The sequence below is a fragment of the Sinohyriopsis cumingii genome, chromosome 12 (assembly GCF_028554795.1).
Source record: "Sinohyriopsis cumingii isolate HCF-2022 chromosome 12, ASM2855479v2, whole genome shotgun sequence".
Classification (NCBI taxonomy): Eukaryota; Metazoa; Mollusca; class Bivalvia; order Unionida; family Unionidae; genus Sinohyriopsis; species Sinohyriopsis cumingii.
The window spans coordinates 116,511,401-116,531,536 of NC_142972.1; the positions used below are offsets into that span (position 1 = coordinate 116,511,401).

Below are 20,136 nucleotides of genomic sequence, written 5' to 3' on the forward strand. Positions count from 1 at the left end.
AAACCAAAGTATGCTACCGTAAACGATTATACTTTCATCAGATGGATATATCGTGTGTATTTCAACAAAAAAAAACCAAGCCAGAAATGATGATCCAAAATTTACGAGTTTTGTAAAGGAAATGCAAAGGCTTTATAATGAAGAAGAAAAACAATACAAATTGCAACAACCACCGCCTCCCTATTCGCCACCTGAGCAAGAGTCTTCCTATCAACTTCCTCTACCTCTGCAACAAATAGAACAACCTCACCCTAAGTGTTCCGGAATACCGTCACGCCCTGTAGTACCAATGAAGCTCTTAATACTTTTGCTGACAGGGATAAATTGATCAATGCTGCGAATCAATATGATTCTAGAGAAAATTATTTAAAACCTGAATTTGTTAAAAAAGTCACCTCTAAAAATTGACTTCCTGCATTATATTTTCCCTCCCTAAATTCCCGTGTTAATATGAAAGATCCAGGGTATATCAAATTTAAACAAGATGTAATCAAAGCGAGGCGACAACAAACTACTCGACCACAATCTCCGGAAGAAGAGTTTCACGATGTGCCTACTGGTAGCGGTTTCACAGGAAGTGGTCTTGTTTGTCCTAACAATATTCTTTCCGACATACCACGACTGGAAGTTCTCGTGGGTGGAGCGCGGTCTGGAAATAACTCACCAGAAATAATTAATGAAGCAGCTGATATTTGTCAACAATTATTTCAAGGTGGTATCAAGGATATTGGCGTTTACCGAGAATTTATCAACGAACTCGTTGATGACTATCACATTGATTAGATGTATAGATAACAAATAAGATAATCATACATCAACGACATCATGGCCCTGTAATGGTCAGCGCCGCGAATTCACGATTGCCTATCTATCAAGCAATTTACGGTGATGGTCTTGGTAACGTTATTCACAGCGTTATTTGCAAGAATGGCCCCAAAAATAGCTCCGATTGCAAAACAATTATCAATGAAAGCTATTAGTGCTATTGGTGAAAATGTTCCTTGTGTTATTGGTAATGTTGCTGGTAAGGCCTTTACTGCTATCAAAGAAAGACTAACACGATTAATACGCAGACTACAAGTGGTTCGACCACCACCAGTAAAATTACCCAGTACGGAAATCATGCCTGCGGATGTTAGTAAAGAAATAACTCAAGCCGCAAATAAAAAACTAGCAGTCTTGATGGATCAGGGATCTAGTGAAGTACAAAAAATATTACTGCAAATTTAATAGCAAGAGGTGGACTTCGTCCTCGTTTGACAAAGTCAACGCGTCGTTGATTTAAACTGAAAGAATACAATAAAATGTTTTTAACGCATATCCGACGCAGCACTTTACATGGATGCGCCGGTCCTCAAAGATGAATCAAAACGTGATTATCAATTTTATTCCTATGACGCAAGACAACCACATCAACGCGGCCGCATCGAACTTCAAGCTCAGGATACAAGTAAATATTTCTTGCCCGCTGAGGCGTTTATTGAAGTAGAAGGTGAACTTGTAACGAATGTTGCGGACAATACGCCATATGATGCCAATTTGCGAGTTGGTTTTGTCAACAACGGGATCATGGCACTGTTTGATAGCGCTACATACATGATTGATGGAAAAAATATTGAATCAATTCAGAAGGATGTCGACATAGCTACAACAATAATTGGTCTAGCGAGATATTCTGAGGATTATACAAGATCAGCCGGTCCATCAATGATGTTTTCTAAGGACATTACCAACAACGCTGATCATATTCAATATATTAAGTTACAAACACCACGAGGTACTGCAGATGATCCACAACCAGCTGACCCTGGATACGAAGATAGACCAGCTGGTGCATTTGATATTATAAAAGGTATTAATGGAAATAACAACTTAGGATTTACAACACGTGCAGCAATGTTGTCAGGAGATAATATAAGTTTTTCATGTGTAATTCCGCTGTCTCACATCTTTGGATTTTGCAGAGAAGTTAGAAATTTCATCTTTGGAGCTAAACACACAGTTGTACTCGTAAGAAAAGGTGATGATAATGATGCAATCTGGCGAGGTGCTGGTGTTGCTGATGGTAAAGTAAATATAACAAAACTGTCATTGTGGATGCCTGTAATGACTCCATCAATCGCAAAAGAACATGAATTATTGTCATTTATGGACCAAGGCGGTAAATCATAGCTATCTTGGTTAACAGTAACCACAGATGCTACTCAAAGTGTTCTTCGAGATGTATTTACTTGGCATATAGCATCACAACAAGGTGTTTCTGCGCCACGACATATTTTTTATTGCGCTGCATCATTCTAATCGGACAAATAGTCAAGAACGTTCTCATATGATATTTGATAAATTTGGGGTTACCGAGGTTTCGTTGAGAATAAACGGACAACAAGAACCATCCGAAGATATATTATTAAATTACACACACAATCATGTTGCACGTGCATACCACAGATTAATGACATTTATGGGATGTTATCAAAACATAGATACTGGTTTGCAAATATCACATTTAGATTTTACAAGATTATATCCCATATATTACTTTTCGCTGGAGCATCTTGATTTGTCAAAACGATCTGTCGTTGACATACAGTTCAGAGCTCGCGTTAATGACCACCAGGTGGTAGTGCCCACTACAGAGCAATCGTGGTCATACTCAGCGACAAAGCAATGTTACTTGAGGATGGTAGTGGTCGAATGAGAGTCGTTGATGTGCCAGTAGAAAATCTTTAATCCACGTTATTTGGAAACATGAGTATTTTTTAAAAACGTCATATCATCATGCAAGTGTCAGTATGACTCCTGGTCAGATCAAGAAGCTACAATCCGCGTCAGAAAAAAATGTGGGACAGTGAAAATAAACTGTCGTTGACAGCGCGCAAACTTAAACATCTCAGTGATGCTAAACAATCCAAGACTGGAATACGATTTAAACTTTCTGCTGGTGCTATCAAGAACATGGTTAAAACGGGAGGAATATTCCCACTTCTCGCAGCAATACCAGCGTTGGTAGCTGCTGATGCCCCAGCTGTTGACAAAGCTGCTGCGTTAGGTGCTGTTGAAACCGCTGCTGGAATGGCATTAAAAAAAGCAACGGGAAAAGACCTAAGATTACCAAGGAGTCGTTTCACATATGGAAGAGGCCTAAGATTACCAAGGAGTCGTTTCACATACGTGAGAGGCCTACGATTACCAGGGAGTCGTTTCACATATTGAAGAGTCCCAAAATTACCAGGAAGTCGTTTCACGTAAGGGCGCTTAAGACTTCCAGGGATAGTTTAATAACACCGATGTCAAATTTTGATTGAATTGATGCTGCTAAACAGCTAAAAATAAAAAGTCAGAGATGTTTTTATGCGAGATCAATTACCACAACAACCAAACGACGCTGAAACCGGTATTATTAATCTCGATAACAGCACTGGATCTGGTACTCACTGGGTAGCATACGCGATTGACCCTCATGGCATTGTTTATTTTGACTCGTACGGGTTAGCTCCACCGCAGAAATTTATCAAATATCTTACACCCGTTCACGCAAAAGTTTGGTACTCAACGCTACCAACACAAAAATTAACAGATCCGCCAATATGCGGTCGTGAAGCAATTGCTGTACTTGACGCTATATCAAAATTATCATTACCACCTCACAAAGCTGTGCACGATTAAGTCAACGATGGAAATCTACGATTGGAAAAAAAAAAAAAATAATGGTAGATACTTATAAAAAATCCCGCGGTGAGAGTAAAACAAACTGACATAGATTTATCAAAATACGTGAAAAAAGACGATCTTAATGATCTCATGAACTTAACTGGAGTTGACCGAGATGAGGTTGTTGTTTTTCAGGACAGATACGGTGTTTTAAAAACCGGCAACATCAAAAGGAATGATATAGTTCGACGAATACTCGGTGCGGTCACGGATAACATCCCTGTGTCTACTGACGGCGGTAGAATCAGAGACTCAAGTATATCGTTTACAACCATCAGAAATGAAATCACTAATCGTTTATAGAATACTGGTGACACAATGACAGGTGAACTCAACATGAGAGGAACTAAAATAACAACTCTTGGAAACCCAACATCCGACGAAGACGCGGCAACAAAAAAAAATATGTATATGTCAGCTACAGCACCGTAGATAATAAATTATCCATGTTAAGGCCCGATTATGTCGTTCACGTAAGTGCGTTCACGAATCTTCGTAGAAATGTTAGAAAAATTGGTGAAATCGCAGATGTTTTCTTTGGTACTCCATTGACCGCTGACATGAAACTCTCTTATATCAAGACGAACATTGATGCGCTTAAGAAAACACTCGAAGTCATCGTAAGTGGAATTCCTAATATCGTCAACAAAATTAATCTGATTAAAATTTCTCCGGGAGTTACTCCCGGGAAAATTACCAAAGTAGTAAACTCAATGTCATCCGGATTCGCAACATGGTCACAGCAGAATAAAACTCTCAAGCATACCGCAACAGTTACTGGTGTGTATAGACTGTCTGTGTTCAGTGCTGCAAACTTTAAGATGTTTACAACGTATCTCTGGCGGCATTCAACCGATAAGTTTCCCGGGGTTGTGTCTGTTGTGTTAAATAGCGGAACCGAAGAGACATTTATACTGGAAGCAGCTGATACGAAATTAACCGCAACATCTTACTGGTGGTGACTGAAATTTGTTGCTGAAACGCTTCACTTGGTTACTGCGTAAATAATAATGGCGTTCACAGAGTCAAGAACAGAATTAAGAACAGAGCCAAATGTTCAGAAATATAGATATGATCAGGTGCGTGAATCGCAATCAGCGTTAAAAACCATCATTGATAAGAACACCGTAAAAGTAAAAAAAATATAAGCGACGTGCAGTTGCCATTGATGTTGTAGTTTATTCAGTGTCTACGTTAGTTGCGTCCACCGGTATAGTGTTATCAGCGCTGACTCCGATAACAGCAGCGGCAGTTATAGCTGCAACGACAATATGTGTTTCATCAGCAGCAGCAATTGCATGTGTTTTTAATATTATCCCGAAAAAGATGTCCATGTGCACGAGTACAAATTTGCACGATTATGTTACGCGGTAACGCAAAGCAACAGCGGCATATTCTAAATTATCGTCGCTGATATCATCCAGCCTCGACGACACAACAATATCAGATTTCGAATTTACCAACATGGTGAAGATATACAATGAAGTAATCGACGTAGAAACTCACCGTTTGAAAGAAAATGAAAATAATAATGACCGAACTACTTCAGCAGATAGCCGCACATACAACCCCGCAAAAGACCACAGCGATAACAGTAAACTCCACTAAACCTGAATTTGGTATCAATTTTCCAACTGCAATTCCAGTGAGTGAGATTGCCCTTGCGCAGTTGAGAGTATACTACAGTTGGCCAAATATCAGATCACAATCATTTGGTAGACTACAATCAAATAATTCGATGGTGTTTGCAAATAAAAATAAACCAGATGGAACCCCCGACTGGAATGTTGTTGGGATACCAACCGGAATTTATGAGTTCGAAGATATAAATGAAAAATTTGAGCGCCGAATAAAAAATATAACAGGGAGAGAATCCAAGATAGCAATAACCGTCTACGAACCATCATTATCATCTGCGATCGAGATAAACTCTCCAGATTACGCCGTGGATATCTATCAATCATCAATCATAACAGTGCTAGGCTGGCCTGATGTTGAGCCAGAAGCACCACCACTGTTACCAGAACCAAAACGGGAGGATTTTACCACGGACAAGCAATCATACCACGAGATAACCCCATATTACAAAAACACATCTACTTGATATAAAAAGCGCAACGTTGGGTAGTAGATTTGGCTTCAGTAATAAGGACTTTATGTCGTGGGATTTTATTTATAAACGACTCCCTAGTGAAACTAAATCTATTGTTATTCATCTGGGAGACATCAAAACATATTTTGATATCATTAAATTTGATCATAAAACACGACAAGAAAAACTACAGCAGAGTTTCCAGGAACATCTTTTTGATATAGCAAGTTTACGCAGCGAAATCATTAAACAAATAGAAATATTAAACCAGCTTGTATCCGACGTGGAATATTTTCACCAGCGAATAATTCAGGCAATAATTGATTACACCGACGACATAAATCGATATAAACAACAATTTTTAACTGCATATAAAATAACAGATGCTGATCTTCCCGATATTTAAATTTCCCGGGTATAACCCAGACGAGTTAAGAAAATCCACCAATGATATCATTGATGAATAGTTTCCTGAAATACTCGCTGCATGGAGAAAAACACTACCACCGGCAACTATTCTCCGGTACAACAATGCCGCCGACGGGACAGGCCGCCATATATCTCGGAAATCGTAAATATAACTCCAACGATCGCAGTCACCCTCGTCTGTGATGTAATTGATGGAAGCTATCAGATAAACACCGACCTATCCACACAGGCACATCAGGAATATGTTTTGTATTCGTTTACACTACAAGTCTCACCTGGATCTTTCATTGTGCAAGAGCCATTCAATCCCGTCTATTTGCGATGTCATAATCATCTGTTATTAAGAATAAACTTTAAACTGATTGACCAATCCGGGAACTTGATTGACCTGAGAAATGGAACACTGAGTCTGATTTTATATATGAAATCTTAAAAATCGGCGATCGATTTCTCGATCACAACAGCAACAAAAAATAATTCTCCACCTTGTCCTTGATAAAATCAACGAGGTGGATTGACAAATGGACTACGCTCAGATTTCATTTTCACTGAAAATCTGTCGAATTTTGTAATTTTGATAGGTAATAAAATAGTCAAACAGACTGATTTTTTTTATACTGAAAATTGTTCGGCAACAACACCAAAAAAAATAATTCTCCGTCCTTGTCCTTGATAAAATCAACGCGGTGGACTGACATACTACTTTCACTTTCATTTTATCTACGAGTCTAACTTTCATTTTCATTACCTGAAAGAATTTTTCTTAGTTGCCTCACACGAGTATTAATTATCTTTTTTGCTTTATATTCACGCGATAATTCTGATCTAATTTTTTCGATTGCACGAGAAACAGAGAGACACACATTTCTTTACTTCACTTTCTGTTATTGTAGCTAGCGATTGACACATTGCTGTCTGAGTCTTCTCTTCGAATCGATATTCAGATGGTAAAGAATATCCTCCATCTTTTTTTTTCTTGCAGTGTCTCAGAATCAGAAATAATTTATTCAGGATTTAGTTCATCAGATATATTTATGCCGTCGCGCTCTAATTTTTGAATAGCAGAAATAGGGTGTCATAAAAAATGATAGCAAGTCCAGAGGAGTGTTTTATTTTACACCGAGGACAACACAACTCCATATGAGCCTCTAGGGTGCCTAAATGACATCCTACAGGCTCAGGGGCATACAAAACACAACCCCCTATGAGAACCTCTAACCTGTCAAAGATCAGTCTAACGGACTCAAGAGGGCGTGTTTTCGAGGACGTCACAACACATAGTATTTACACTATTTACATCTGTAAACTCCTAGGGTGCCACCGCATCTTAGCGAGTTTACAAGGATACAGTAAACCTTAATTAAGGACAGCACAACACATAAATCTTAATTAACGTAATTAACTTAATTCTAAGGAGGAGGACGGCACAAATCCCATATGAACTCCTAGGGTGCCATCGCAACTTCGCGAGTTCACAAGGATACAGTAAACCTTAATTAAGGACAGCACAGCACATAAATCGTAATTGACTTAATTCCTTGGATTCACTAAGGAGGAGGACGGCACAATGTATTTACAGTATTTACGGTAAGGACGGCACGGTACATGTATTTACACTATTTATAGTAAGGACGGCACAATACATATAGGACGATGCAATACATATAAGACGGCACAAACAGACACGGGGTTATTTTCTACGCTCAACAGATTTTGCACACCCTCCCCCAAAATCAACCCTTGGGAGCGCAAAAGGCGCTAGCCACGTGTTGACATGGCGGGAAGATGTGTTTATCTGTTGAGTTTAGAAAACCCCAATAAAGAAAACGTGTCTTATAGTCTATAAGCTGGACTGATACCTGAAAATTCAAAGACAGCTCACGCGATATGCCTGGCTTTTTGCTGTTTGTATTTTTATGTTTTTTTTTAAATATAATCGCAAAACAATTCAGATAAACAAGAAAACCAGACGGATTCAGTAAAACAAATATATCGTCTGTGAAAAAAAAATATATTATTTATCCCAATAATCAATTACACCTGCCCGTGTTGACAGTCCTTGATTTTTTCTACGGGAAGTAATCGGAGAGAGACCGTAGTATTTTACTTCAGTGTGTCATCGAAAAAATATTGCTTACAGGTATTCTGAAATCAAGAACAGAAAAAAATAAAGATAGGAATGAATGATAATTTACCTTTGAGTCTATTTCAGCCATCATCTACATTTATGATATATTGAGAAACTGTAATATCCCAATTGATTTGGTGCAATGTGTATAAAACTTCCGAGAACAACGATAGTGAAACTAGAATGCGGTTTAATCAGTACAGGAAACGAGGATAACTCTGTCAACCGTGTTACATATCCTCGATAGAGTTGTCTCCGTTCTTTGTCTGAACAAAACGAAATGAGATCCAATTTTTGTACTTCTGAGAAAAAGCTGATTTGGTCACTTTATTTGCAACACGTTGTACCCCCGCGCGGTTAATACCAAAAGACTTGGCAGCTGCATATATTGACTTAAATATTTTCTCGTTACCGGTGTATATATTGAAAGATTTAACTTAGGGTTTCTGTTTCCCCAGTCCTTCCCCTTACAGAAATCTCGCTCTGTGTGAGAGCCTGTAAATTTTGGGGAGAATTATCGAGTTTGTCGCTTTTGATATGATCAATCACAAGACCATCTTTGATCTCCCCGTGAAAAACCTCGAATATAAATCTGTGACAGTAATAATTTGTCTTCCCAACAGTAAATCTAAGATAACCAGCATTATCACCAACACCAACTGGCATTTTTCGCTGACAGCGTCTTAATGCACCATCACGAGATGCTTCATAATTTTTAATGGTGGGATGTTGAACAAATTCTTTTTGCTCCATTTATATATAATCAGATATGTCTAACTTATAACTTATCTTCAAATCTGGTTATATAGTCTTCAGGTGATCTTATAACCTTATCAATGAACTTGACAGAGTCAACGTTGTTATTTTTTGTATCGTAATATCGGTTTAATTCTCTCTAATTTTTTACCACCACAACACGCACAGGGCTGTATTTTTCCGCTAACTCCAACACCTCACCATAAACAAGGGTGTGGACCAAGACTCCCCCGTCGCACACTTTACAAATGTTGACCGCATAATTCCTTCACAAGGAGTTGAAGACCCTATCATCAACCACTTTCACTGATTTCTTATTTGAGCCATCGTATATATAATATTTTTTATTTAAATACTTGTCCGAAATATAATATGGAAGAGTCTGAGAGATTATCTACAATCCAGCCTTGGAAAACTTCTAGATTCTATCTTGACAGAAGAACCCCTCATTTGCGGAGGCGAACTCTGACTGATCCGACGATTAATCTGATTAATATTATCAGGGATGCTAAAAAAGAATTTCTTGATGATGGAGCATCTCACGTATGATCAACATTCAAAACTGTACGTGACGCTGACGAAGACATTGATGCTACAATGAACGATACGCGAGCGGTAAAGATTATTGATTATCTCAAAGATCAGAAATATTGTTTCAGAATAAAGTTTATTGTGCTAGCAGATGCTGAGTGGATTATCCGTGAGAAACGTGACACTGTCCTTGCTAATGGAAAAACCGCTGTGTTAAGCAAAAATTCAAAGGCATGATTACTAACTGGTATTGAGAGACCATATTATGAACGAGCGTATCCTATAACAGCGATTGTTTATGGAATTTATCAGCTAAATGATAACCCCAACATTAATGATATTGCACCAATGAGATTTTCAAAGTCAAGGCTGAATTGTATAGCCGAACGAGTAATCGAACATTTTACATACGATGCGTGGAAATGGGTTAACTGATTTAAGACGTAAAAAAATAAATGAGTGGGCTGAATCGGTTAAGGATACCGGAGCTACAATAAATGATGTAGCTAAGCTAGAGAAAACACTAAAATTCCCAATAATCGTAGCAACGATAAAAGAAGAGATTTTACAAGATTCGAAACATTATAAAAAATGGAGGGGGGCTCCAATAAATATCGTTGATCATAATGCTCACTCGTGGACCAGCGCAGTCACAATATTTCCACGAGATCGAACTGTAAGATTTTACCCAGAGTCTGGAAGAAACATGTGTTTGATTTTATTCACGAAATAAGTAAAAACGATTCCGTGTCAGTATGGTTGTTTAAAAGTTCCAATGATAGAAAAAGTGATCAATTTGTACGACCTAACGGCAAATTATATCGTAAAGAATCTCTTCTAGAAACGATGAAAAATCTTGCGCAGAAATTTTCAACAAATACTGAGCAGTTGCTCGGTAATTGTTTTACTGTTCCATCAGTTGCAGCCCACGCTGCCAGAGAGAAAAATTCGTGGAAGCCAACACGCGCTGAATTTTTCGAAGACGTTCAGCTTACTTGCTATGAATATAGACATGGTGGTTTGTGAAATACTAAGTATGACCGCAGCAACGTTATTTCTGTTGATATGGCCGCGTGTTATCCTGAGAGTTTTTTGGGAACGGGTGAATGTGCTGGATATTTTGCGCGGTTTGGACACCCCACACATGAGATGAACAGAGTGGCAATTAATGGACCATTACCTGATTTTGACCTGACCGGGTTTGCCCGTGTAGTGTCGTTCGAAATGGCTAAAAAATTTCATCCGATCTGTTATGATTGGTATGGTAGACACTTTTCAGAAAAACGCTGGGTACCAACAGTTTTATTACGATATATGATTAATGAAAAATATTGATATCGCTGACTGTAAGTGAGGCAATTATATAATATCGGAAGCAGACCGAAGTTTGGTTACCATCACCTGATGATGATAGCGCCGAGAAAGATCTCGGTCGAAGAATAATTGGCAAGTTTACTCAAGGTGGGGCATATGATCACGGACGGCATTATGCACGAATAATTCTAGATGATGCTGATTATGACTTCGTAATCGCTGATCCAACAGCGAGAAATATATTTGGAAGTCGAGAAAACGCTTACTTATCTGACGGAAAACGGTTGGGTACAATTGTTGGTTATATGAATGGCGAATCACCTCAGTATACTCATTTAAGATCTTCAATGCTCGCTTATATTTCTATAAATTTATTATCGATGATAAGTAGATTCCCTGACACTCCAGTCAGAGTTGCAACGGATTCATTTTATATCGATAAAAATATTCAGAATTACTGACTCGTTTTACAAACACTGATGCATCATGGGGATCGTGGAGAACAAAACAAGAAATGTTATGTAATTATACTGAATCTGAAGATGTTTAGATTAAAGATATGTATCGCAGCAATCAATCGCCTCGACAAATGTCGAGGGCGGCATCCGTGTATGATCCAGTATCCACAGACAAGACTGTTTATCTAAACAGACCGGGGGGAAGGGTCTGGCAAGACAACTCGGGTGATCGAATTATTTCGACAGAATTGCGATGACATGATTGTGCTAACACCAGCACACAGACTTGCCAGAGAAATGAAACAACGATATTCTTACAGCTTTTTCAGATACAAGGGTGACACGTGGACTCCTGACCGATTTGGAGCGAAATATATTCCAAAATTATTTTCTGGGATGAGATTTGCATAGTATCAAAAGATATATTAAAATGTTTGTTGATTGGCTGTTATTGGAAAATACAGCTGTGATAATGTGCGGTGATCACGGTCAACTACCTCCGTTTGTTGAGCCATCTCCACATGATTGGCTAAAGAATTTTGTAGATTATTACTCGGAGATAACTGATGATCACAGATCTCTTGATGCAGAATTAAGAGAATTATAAAAATTAACCAGACAACAACCGAATAAAGCGTAAAATAACAGTGTGAAATAAAGCGTAAAATAATTTCAGAAACTTCAATGAACGACTTTCTGCAAACGTGGAACATAACGATTTGATAGTGGCGAGTAGTAAGATAGTTCGTGAGACACTTCAACAACAATTATTTATGTTACATAAAGAAAAGTTTCCATCGCTGTCTGTACCGTTGTATTATAGACCAGCAGATACACGAGGGCAAAATATTAACGTTGATATACCAGGACAGACCGAGAAACAGAATCTAATATTAAATGATGTCGCAGTTGAAATCAATGTTGTTAAGGATGCGCCACACGCTAATAAATCCCCGTGGATGTTAGGATACCCAATGACAATTCACTCATCTCAGGGGTTAACCATCTCTGATACTCGACTTTGGATTGTAGATGATCGTGTAGAATGGTCAAATTTAGTTTATCTCGCAGTGTCTCGAGTCAGAAGAATATCTCAACTGCGGAGAATTGTCATGGACGCTACAGAAACCATCAATGATGTTATTGATAGCAATATAGTAAGAAATAAATTAGCCAGTTAAAATACAAAGTGATGCAAAAAAATAATTGAGATTTTGAAATTGATGCCGAATTTATCATGACACTGAAGCAGCAGCAGAATAATCACTGTGCGAGCTTTAATTGTGTAATGTTGTGGCAGTACTCGAGTAATAATCCAAGACAATTTACCGTAGATAGAAAAGATAACCGTCGTGGTCATACACGTGAAAATGTGATGTTGACCTGTCTCGAGTGTAATCCATGTAACGATGTAACGGCGCTAGTTAAGTGATCGCGGTGGTAATTGCGTGTCTTCGGGAATTACTTGTAATTGTTCCCGCGTAAATCCACGTTGAGGTGCAGTTGAATCTAGTCTGTAGATTGCAGGTCTACCCGTGGATCTTGTTATACTAGTTATACTAGATATCTTGTGCGTCGTAATACTCTAAATAGGATCAGTCGCTCTTTTTTTCCACCTTCAAGTTCACCAGATTCATATAAATATCTTACTGTCACATTACCTAATACTGGCTACCCTGAAAAATCACGTCGTTTTATTGATATACGCGCGCTTGTGGTTGCATTAATGGGTTTCAACGCAGTTGTTCGAGTAATTTCATTATTTAGCGCAGTTATTACACTTGGTAATCTTGCAACATACTCACGAGATCTTTTGTCTTGAATGATTTCCTTCGCATATTGATATCCAAATAAACTCTCAGCAAGCGTTCGATTAAATCGTTCAACAATTGCCTGATCGCGGTCAACTGCAGTATGTCATCGTCGTATTTTGACATTATGTTGCTCCATCAACGATGACTCTGCGCCCTGAAATTCTTTGCCAGGATCAACCTGTAACAGCTGTGGCCATTGTAGACCACCTTGTGGTCTAGATCCTCGTTGATATGTTTAAACGCAGAAGCTACTTCAGTAGCTGTTTTTGCTGATACGGCTCTGCTTCCTTGTATCTACTTGCAACATCAACGACAGTTAACGCGTATTTGTATGTTTAACGATCTCGTATCATGTGGTAGAAATAAAATATCAGCCTGATGAAATTCATTAGGGACGCTGCCATCAAAATGCGCTTACTGAATTCGTTTAGGTGGTGGTAGATAAATTTGCCATATTGCCTGTAGGGCTAACTATTTTTCAGCAGTAGAACGTTCGACCCCTGCTGCTTCAGCGAGTTTACTAATCGCTGCTCTACCTTTCCAACATCCTCTTGGGGAATAATAAATCGATTCCATTATTTCAATACTCGGACGATTAATTACCGTTTCTCAATACAAGCTGACCTTTCATCGCAGTTTTTTACCAGCCAACTAGCCAATTTTTCTTTGAAAGATTTATCCGTTTTGGAATTTAGCGCGTGAATTAATTTCACATCTACGATATGCCCATGCTGTATTTCTTAACTTTTATAAGCTACATCATGAGCGTGACACGCTTTATCAATAGCGTTTATTGGATATTCACCTGGTTTTAGTTGATCCTGGTTATCAAGTCTGATATCAAGTCGATTTCCAGGGCCACAGTAATTATATCATGGGAGGTGATTTTCTCCTGGGTACTTAGCCCACAGAGTTCCTGGTAGTTTGGCTAACTTGGTGTAAATATCACCTCCGTGTTGCTTTTTTTAAAACCGACTGCGGGAATAAATTTAAAGTTTTTTGTACCGCATCGTTCACACCTGCCGATAAGTACTAACCTGTTATTTTTTGTTGTAATAGTTGTTAGATCACCTCTGGGGGGTACGCGTCCTGCTTTTCACACAATATAAATCCATATTTATTTAACTTTTGTATAACATGAATATAATTGATTTCTCAGCGACACGAAAGCAACAGCCTGTCAAGCATCATGCTGCGCTACCAAATTATATCCGAATGATTATCATAGGCCCATCTGGGTCTGGTAAAACGCAACTGTTACTTAATTTGATAATGAGATGGTTAAAATGGGATAAGTTGTATTTGGTAGCTCCGTCTGTAGACGATCAGAGATGATATGATGTACTTAAGGATTTTAATGAAAAAGCAAAGTTATTAAATGAAAACGGTGATGGTGTTATCCAGTTTATTACTGATATCGATAATGCGCCATCTTTAGATGATATTGATGGGTTTATTAACAATTTAGTTGTGTACGATGATGTGATGTTAGATAAACAGGCAAACCCTGCTCGGATATTTTCCCGAGGCAGGCGTAAAAACATAGATGTGATTTATGTAACCCAGCGGTATTCACAAATACCAAAAATGATTAGAGATAATTGTAAAATTCTTGCTGTGTTCAAAGGAGTTGACAAGCATACATTGCAAAATATTCATCGGACTTGGTGCAGGGGAGATATGGACATAATTAAGTTTATGAATTTGTTTAGTCAGCCTCAGTCAACCCAGCATGGTTTTATAAAGATAAATTTGCATGATCCGAGGTCACGATATCGAGTCGGTCTTGATACAATTTTTAATTGATAGCAGTGGGGGTGGGGGTGGGGGGGGGTGTGAGACCTCGATAAGGCGTCATCGTAGTAAAACTCACGCATAATTTTCGAAAACGATGACGCGAAAAGAAAACTAACCTAAAAGAGAGTCTCACTCTCAGAAAGTTAAAGACCTCGGTTTCACGTTGTTTTCTTTCGTTTTTGTAATAAGGGTTAGTTTACCAAAATAACGCTTATAAAATGAGGTGGGCTCACCCTCCCTGCTGCTCGGATATTAAACATCCACACGTATTTAGATCGTATAAGTTATTTATCAAGTATTTATATTTAATGTAACATGTATATTTCTCTAACGAGTGTACAATAGTCTATTTTTGGCTGTGTAAATCTAAGCGAGTTATAACGAATAGGTATTTAGCGCATTCAATCAAGTGACCGTGTTGTTGGAAACCCTGCGTGTTATTATTAGCGGATAGGTATTTTGGTTCAAACATGTGACCAGGTCAATGTCTAAACTGTGAGTATAATTGAGAACAGGCAATACATTGTAGTTGGAAAAAATACGTTACCTTAATTTATATACTGAAATTTAATTTTTCAATTTTGATATAGCTGAATTATATGCACAATTTGCAATAAACTGTACTGAATTTTGATTATTATGAAACTATTTTCAAGCAGATAGTATTGATTTAAATTCCATTATTTCACCTGTACCGAGAATAATTGATTGCTTTGTCCTCTGTGTATATTTGTGTTTGCCATATTTTTCACGTTTGCAGTTCTCGCTTGGTGTGATTGCTTGTAAATTTTCGAGTCTATTAGCTGCTCTATTTGAGTCGATGTGATCCATAACAAGAGTCATCTATCGCCCCAGTGAAACACTCATAAATAAATCTATACAAGTAATATCTTTTTATTTTTTCGTTTTCTGGAATTACAATAGCAATCATGAGATAGCCCATGTTACCAACATTTACAAGAGGTTTTTCTGAGACGACAGTTTCGGATAATGCCAGCTCTGTTCGCTTCGTAATTAACAAATATCGGATGTTTCTTAATTTCATCAACATCTATCTCTTTCTCAACTTGTTCAATTTATATAATTTTCTCTTCTTCTAATGTAACCTTTTTTCAGCAGAGGAATACCACTAGTGGTATTCTTTTGGCGTCTTTTCTTTTTATATCATCAGAACTGTTTTGTTTATCGTAATATCGTTTTAAGCGCTCGATATGTTCGTACGCCGCAAGACACACATAACTGTGTCTTTCGCTTAACCACCACGCCACACTTCAGACATTTTTTTGATCCAGTACTGCCACGACGAACACTGGCCATGTGATATCCACAGTATTCTCTATGACAATTTTTCCATAAGGACTTACTGATTCAATCATGAGCCAACGACAACTATTTTTTCCCTGATGCATATTATATTATTCTGTACAGTCCAATTGAAGAAACAACTGTTCCTAATTATATAGATGACTAATTCTACTGGTGGGAAAGAACTCTAGAACAGTATTTTAGTTTAACCGGGATAAAATCAGATTTGCCATGGTCTAAAATCGCAAAAGAAAAATTATGAAATGACAAAAAAAATCGTTATTAACAACTAGTGAAACAAAGATTGTCCACAATAGAACCACAGAAGAACAGAGACAATTTTTTTTTAACTAAAACAAAAAAGATTATCGGAGATTGAACCTCGACTCACTACTAGATTTGATCTGGATAGATTAACCATCGATAAGCAACAAATACCATTTGAACTACAGCTGCCTGACTTTATCAAACAAGCAAAGAATGAGTTTATTAACGATGGTGCTGTTCCTGTTTTTTTCAACAGTTAAGATAGATTGTATTTAATTGATTTCACAATAATGACAAACGACCGGCTGCTATTATTAATAAACGTGTTGATGACAGAAAGTAGAAATTCAGAACAGAATTTATTGTCGAACATATATGCGAAGATTATTCGTGATTAACTCGATTCTGTCAAGGCAACACATCTATATAATAATGTCTTTACGATTAATAAAAATTCTAAAGCAGGTATTTTCACCGGAATAGACAAACCATGCCCCAATAACGCGTATCCAGTGTCCGCAGTTTTTTACACCATTTATCGTTTAAATGAGCGAGACATAGATGCCCTTAATCCGGTGAAAACGGGTTCGCTAAATTATGTTGCCCAATGTATAAAGGAGCATTTTGTAAACTCCAAACGTGAAAATGGACTTACACAATCAAGAATATATAATTAGGAAAAACACAACGGGAAAACTCTTTTATCAATGGAACTAAGATAAATGACGTGGTTATTTAAAAAAACAAACAATAAAGTTTCCGATAATAAAAAAAAAAAAAAATCACAAACGAGATTTTGTACAATTCTGGTAAATATTGTAGCATGGGTTCTCCAATAATTATATATGATCATAAATCATATGCTTTGACCGACTCGGTGGCAAAATTTCAAAGAGAGAGAATAATATGATTTTACCACAGTGACATCTACGAAAGAATCTACGCTATAAGTAAGCGTGACCCTGTATCAGTCTAATTATTTCACGGAGATGACTCTGAGTCGGATTAATCAACATTTCATCAGTCTATGTTACCATCTGGAGTTTTTTGATCGGAAAGAATCACCAACAAAATATGAAACATATAGGCTGGGTACTTAGATGTTTCCCGTTAGAATAAAAAATATGAAACATATTTTGGTACAATATAACATAGACAGTAATGAATTACTCAAAAACTGTTATACAGAGTCGTCTATTGTTATGCATATAACCCAACAAGAAAAGTCATGGCGACCAACTCCGAAAGAATTTCTCGATCACAATATTGTGTCCAATTGGGAATGGTAGTCTTTGGAACACAAAAAATTAATTCCTCTGATATGATTTCTATCGATAATGTCGTTGATTATCCGGAGGCTTTTCTTGGACTTGGCGAGTATCATCGTTATTTTGAAGACTGCACACTTAATGACACAAGTTGCAATAAACGGGCCATAACCAAATATCGATCATACTGGATTTGCCGAGATAGAATCATTCAAGTTTTCAGCAAGTATTCATCCGGTTTTACGAATTTGGCTTGGTAGACACTTTAATAAACCAGATACCAATGTCAATCTCAACGACTGCTGCGAAACAAATCAGGTGGTTGAACTCCAACAGTGTTATTACAATATATGCTGGGTACTTAGATGTTTCCCGTTACAATAAAAGATTTGCTTGCAGATAAAATTATTGAGCATCGATTTTCGTATTTGAAAATAGACACGAATTCAAGTCAGTTGTAATTACCTAGCTCTGTTAATTTTGAATCTGTAAAGTGCCATCCATACCACCCAGTTTAATTGATTTTGCCAGAAACAATTATATCACACTGTGCTCTGTATTTGTTGACAGAGACGTCACTCTCAAATAATAAAGTGCAGCTTTTCAATATAGTCAAAGCCTTATATGTGAAATATTCTTTATAACTGTATTAGATTTCCTTTTTGTCTGTTAATATGTTTGTAATGACTTAGTTAAATATATCGTTGAACTGAGTAGAAAACACGGATAACATTTAATTCTCGCAAATATTCAGACATCAACTAAATCATTAAGAACAAAATATTTAGAATCAATTTCAGGTATTTTCTTTGCTTGTTTTATTTCACATTTCTCATCTTACTCTAATCTGCTTTCTGCTACTGTATCTCCAATCCATTCGTGCTGTATTTTCCAGATAATAAATTACATTATTTTTTAGAGGACACAATCATTAAATTTATAATAACTGAAAATGTAAGTGTCCTGGTATTTATTCCATTATTTTAAAGTTTATATTTAATTGTCCGACTACGATATTCGGTAACAAGATGGATGATGAGTCAAGACAGTGTACATGGAATTTTGTGCTTTTTATTGTTTTTGATGGGACGACGGTACAAATAAACAGCATTCTATTTACTGGGTGAAGTGGCTGGGGTGATCATTTGTCTTAGCACCATATTACTTAATGTTGACGCGTATTGGTGTAAGAAATAGGAAACACTTGTGACACCACATAGTAAGTGCACTGTAAAGCATGTGGCTGTTGCCGATGAATACACTGTTTTATTTTATCATGCAACTTAGAAAAAGTCTTTGTTTCATCTTCAGTAACGTGTAAACAATTGCTTCTGACTACATGCGAAGTTACGATATCAATATGATGGATTCATTTTAATTGTCCTGTGTTTAAAAGTTTTGAGGACTAAACACATTAGAAAACAAAAGTTGGCACCATATTCAAAATTTCAAAACTTCTTTTGAGAGCGAATAATGCACATAGTTGGATGCTTGCTATAAAAGAAAATTCAATTTTAATGTTTTTGTTATTTTCTGGCAGGAAAAAGAAACAGCTTTGTTTACTGCAAAAATGTAACTTTTGCAACAGGCACGTTTCTATTGTCCCAACACTTTCATTCTAGGTTGTGTATTTTTTAAATCTGAGTCCAAAACTCTCGTCTAAAATCAAAAAGGTTTAGAGATTGATCGGTAAGTAAAAATGTCTTTTCATAAGTATACCACATATAAAAAGTCACCATCCCTTCGTGAAAAGGAGACAAAAATAACCAAGCTTATAGGTTTATTTTTATATAATCACTTTTTCCAGATTTAGAATGTGTCACAAGCATGGCTGTGGATGAGAGAAATAAGATATTATACTGGTCAGACTGTCGAAAAGAAACAATAGAGAGAGCGGACTATGATGGCAAAAACGGACGAATCATACAGAGTTACAATCTCCATCGTATAGTAGTACTAGCTGTGGATTCCATTCATGCGTAAGCAAATCATCCTTGATGGTGTACATGTATAAACAGTATCTGTATTTTGTCCATAATGTTTTGATCCGATTGAAACAATTTTTACAAACTCCCCATGCAAGGACAACAACGACAGAAAAGAGAAGCGACATCAATAAAAATAACAACACAATTATTAAGAATACCGAACAATTTTAGTTAATGATTCTGTTCATGGAAAAGTATCTTTACCAGCATCAAGCAACTAACTTTACTGTGTTTACAAGGGAAAGGAAAGAAGAAAAGAAAAAAACACCCTCCTAAAT

The 20,136-nt window shown here is 37.2% G+C and overlaps 1 protein-coding gene across 1 annotated transcript in view; it reads left to right on the forward strand.

Annotated features, from left to right (window-relative positions):
* The window catches only part of LOC149787305 (uncharacterized), a 170,405-nt gene that overhangs the window by 21,859 nt on the left and 128,410 nt on the right, over positions 1 to 20,136 (forward strand). Inside the window, exon 4 of the mRNA XM_089977841.1 lies at positions 19,678 to 19,849. Within this exon, the coding sequence (XP_089833967.1) occupies positions 19,678 to 19,849 (172 nt within the window). The remainder of the gene's footprint in view (positions 1 to 19,677; positions 19,850 to 20,136) is intronic.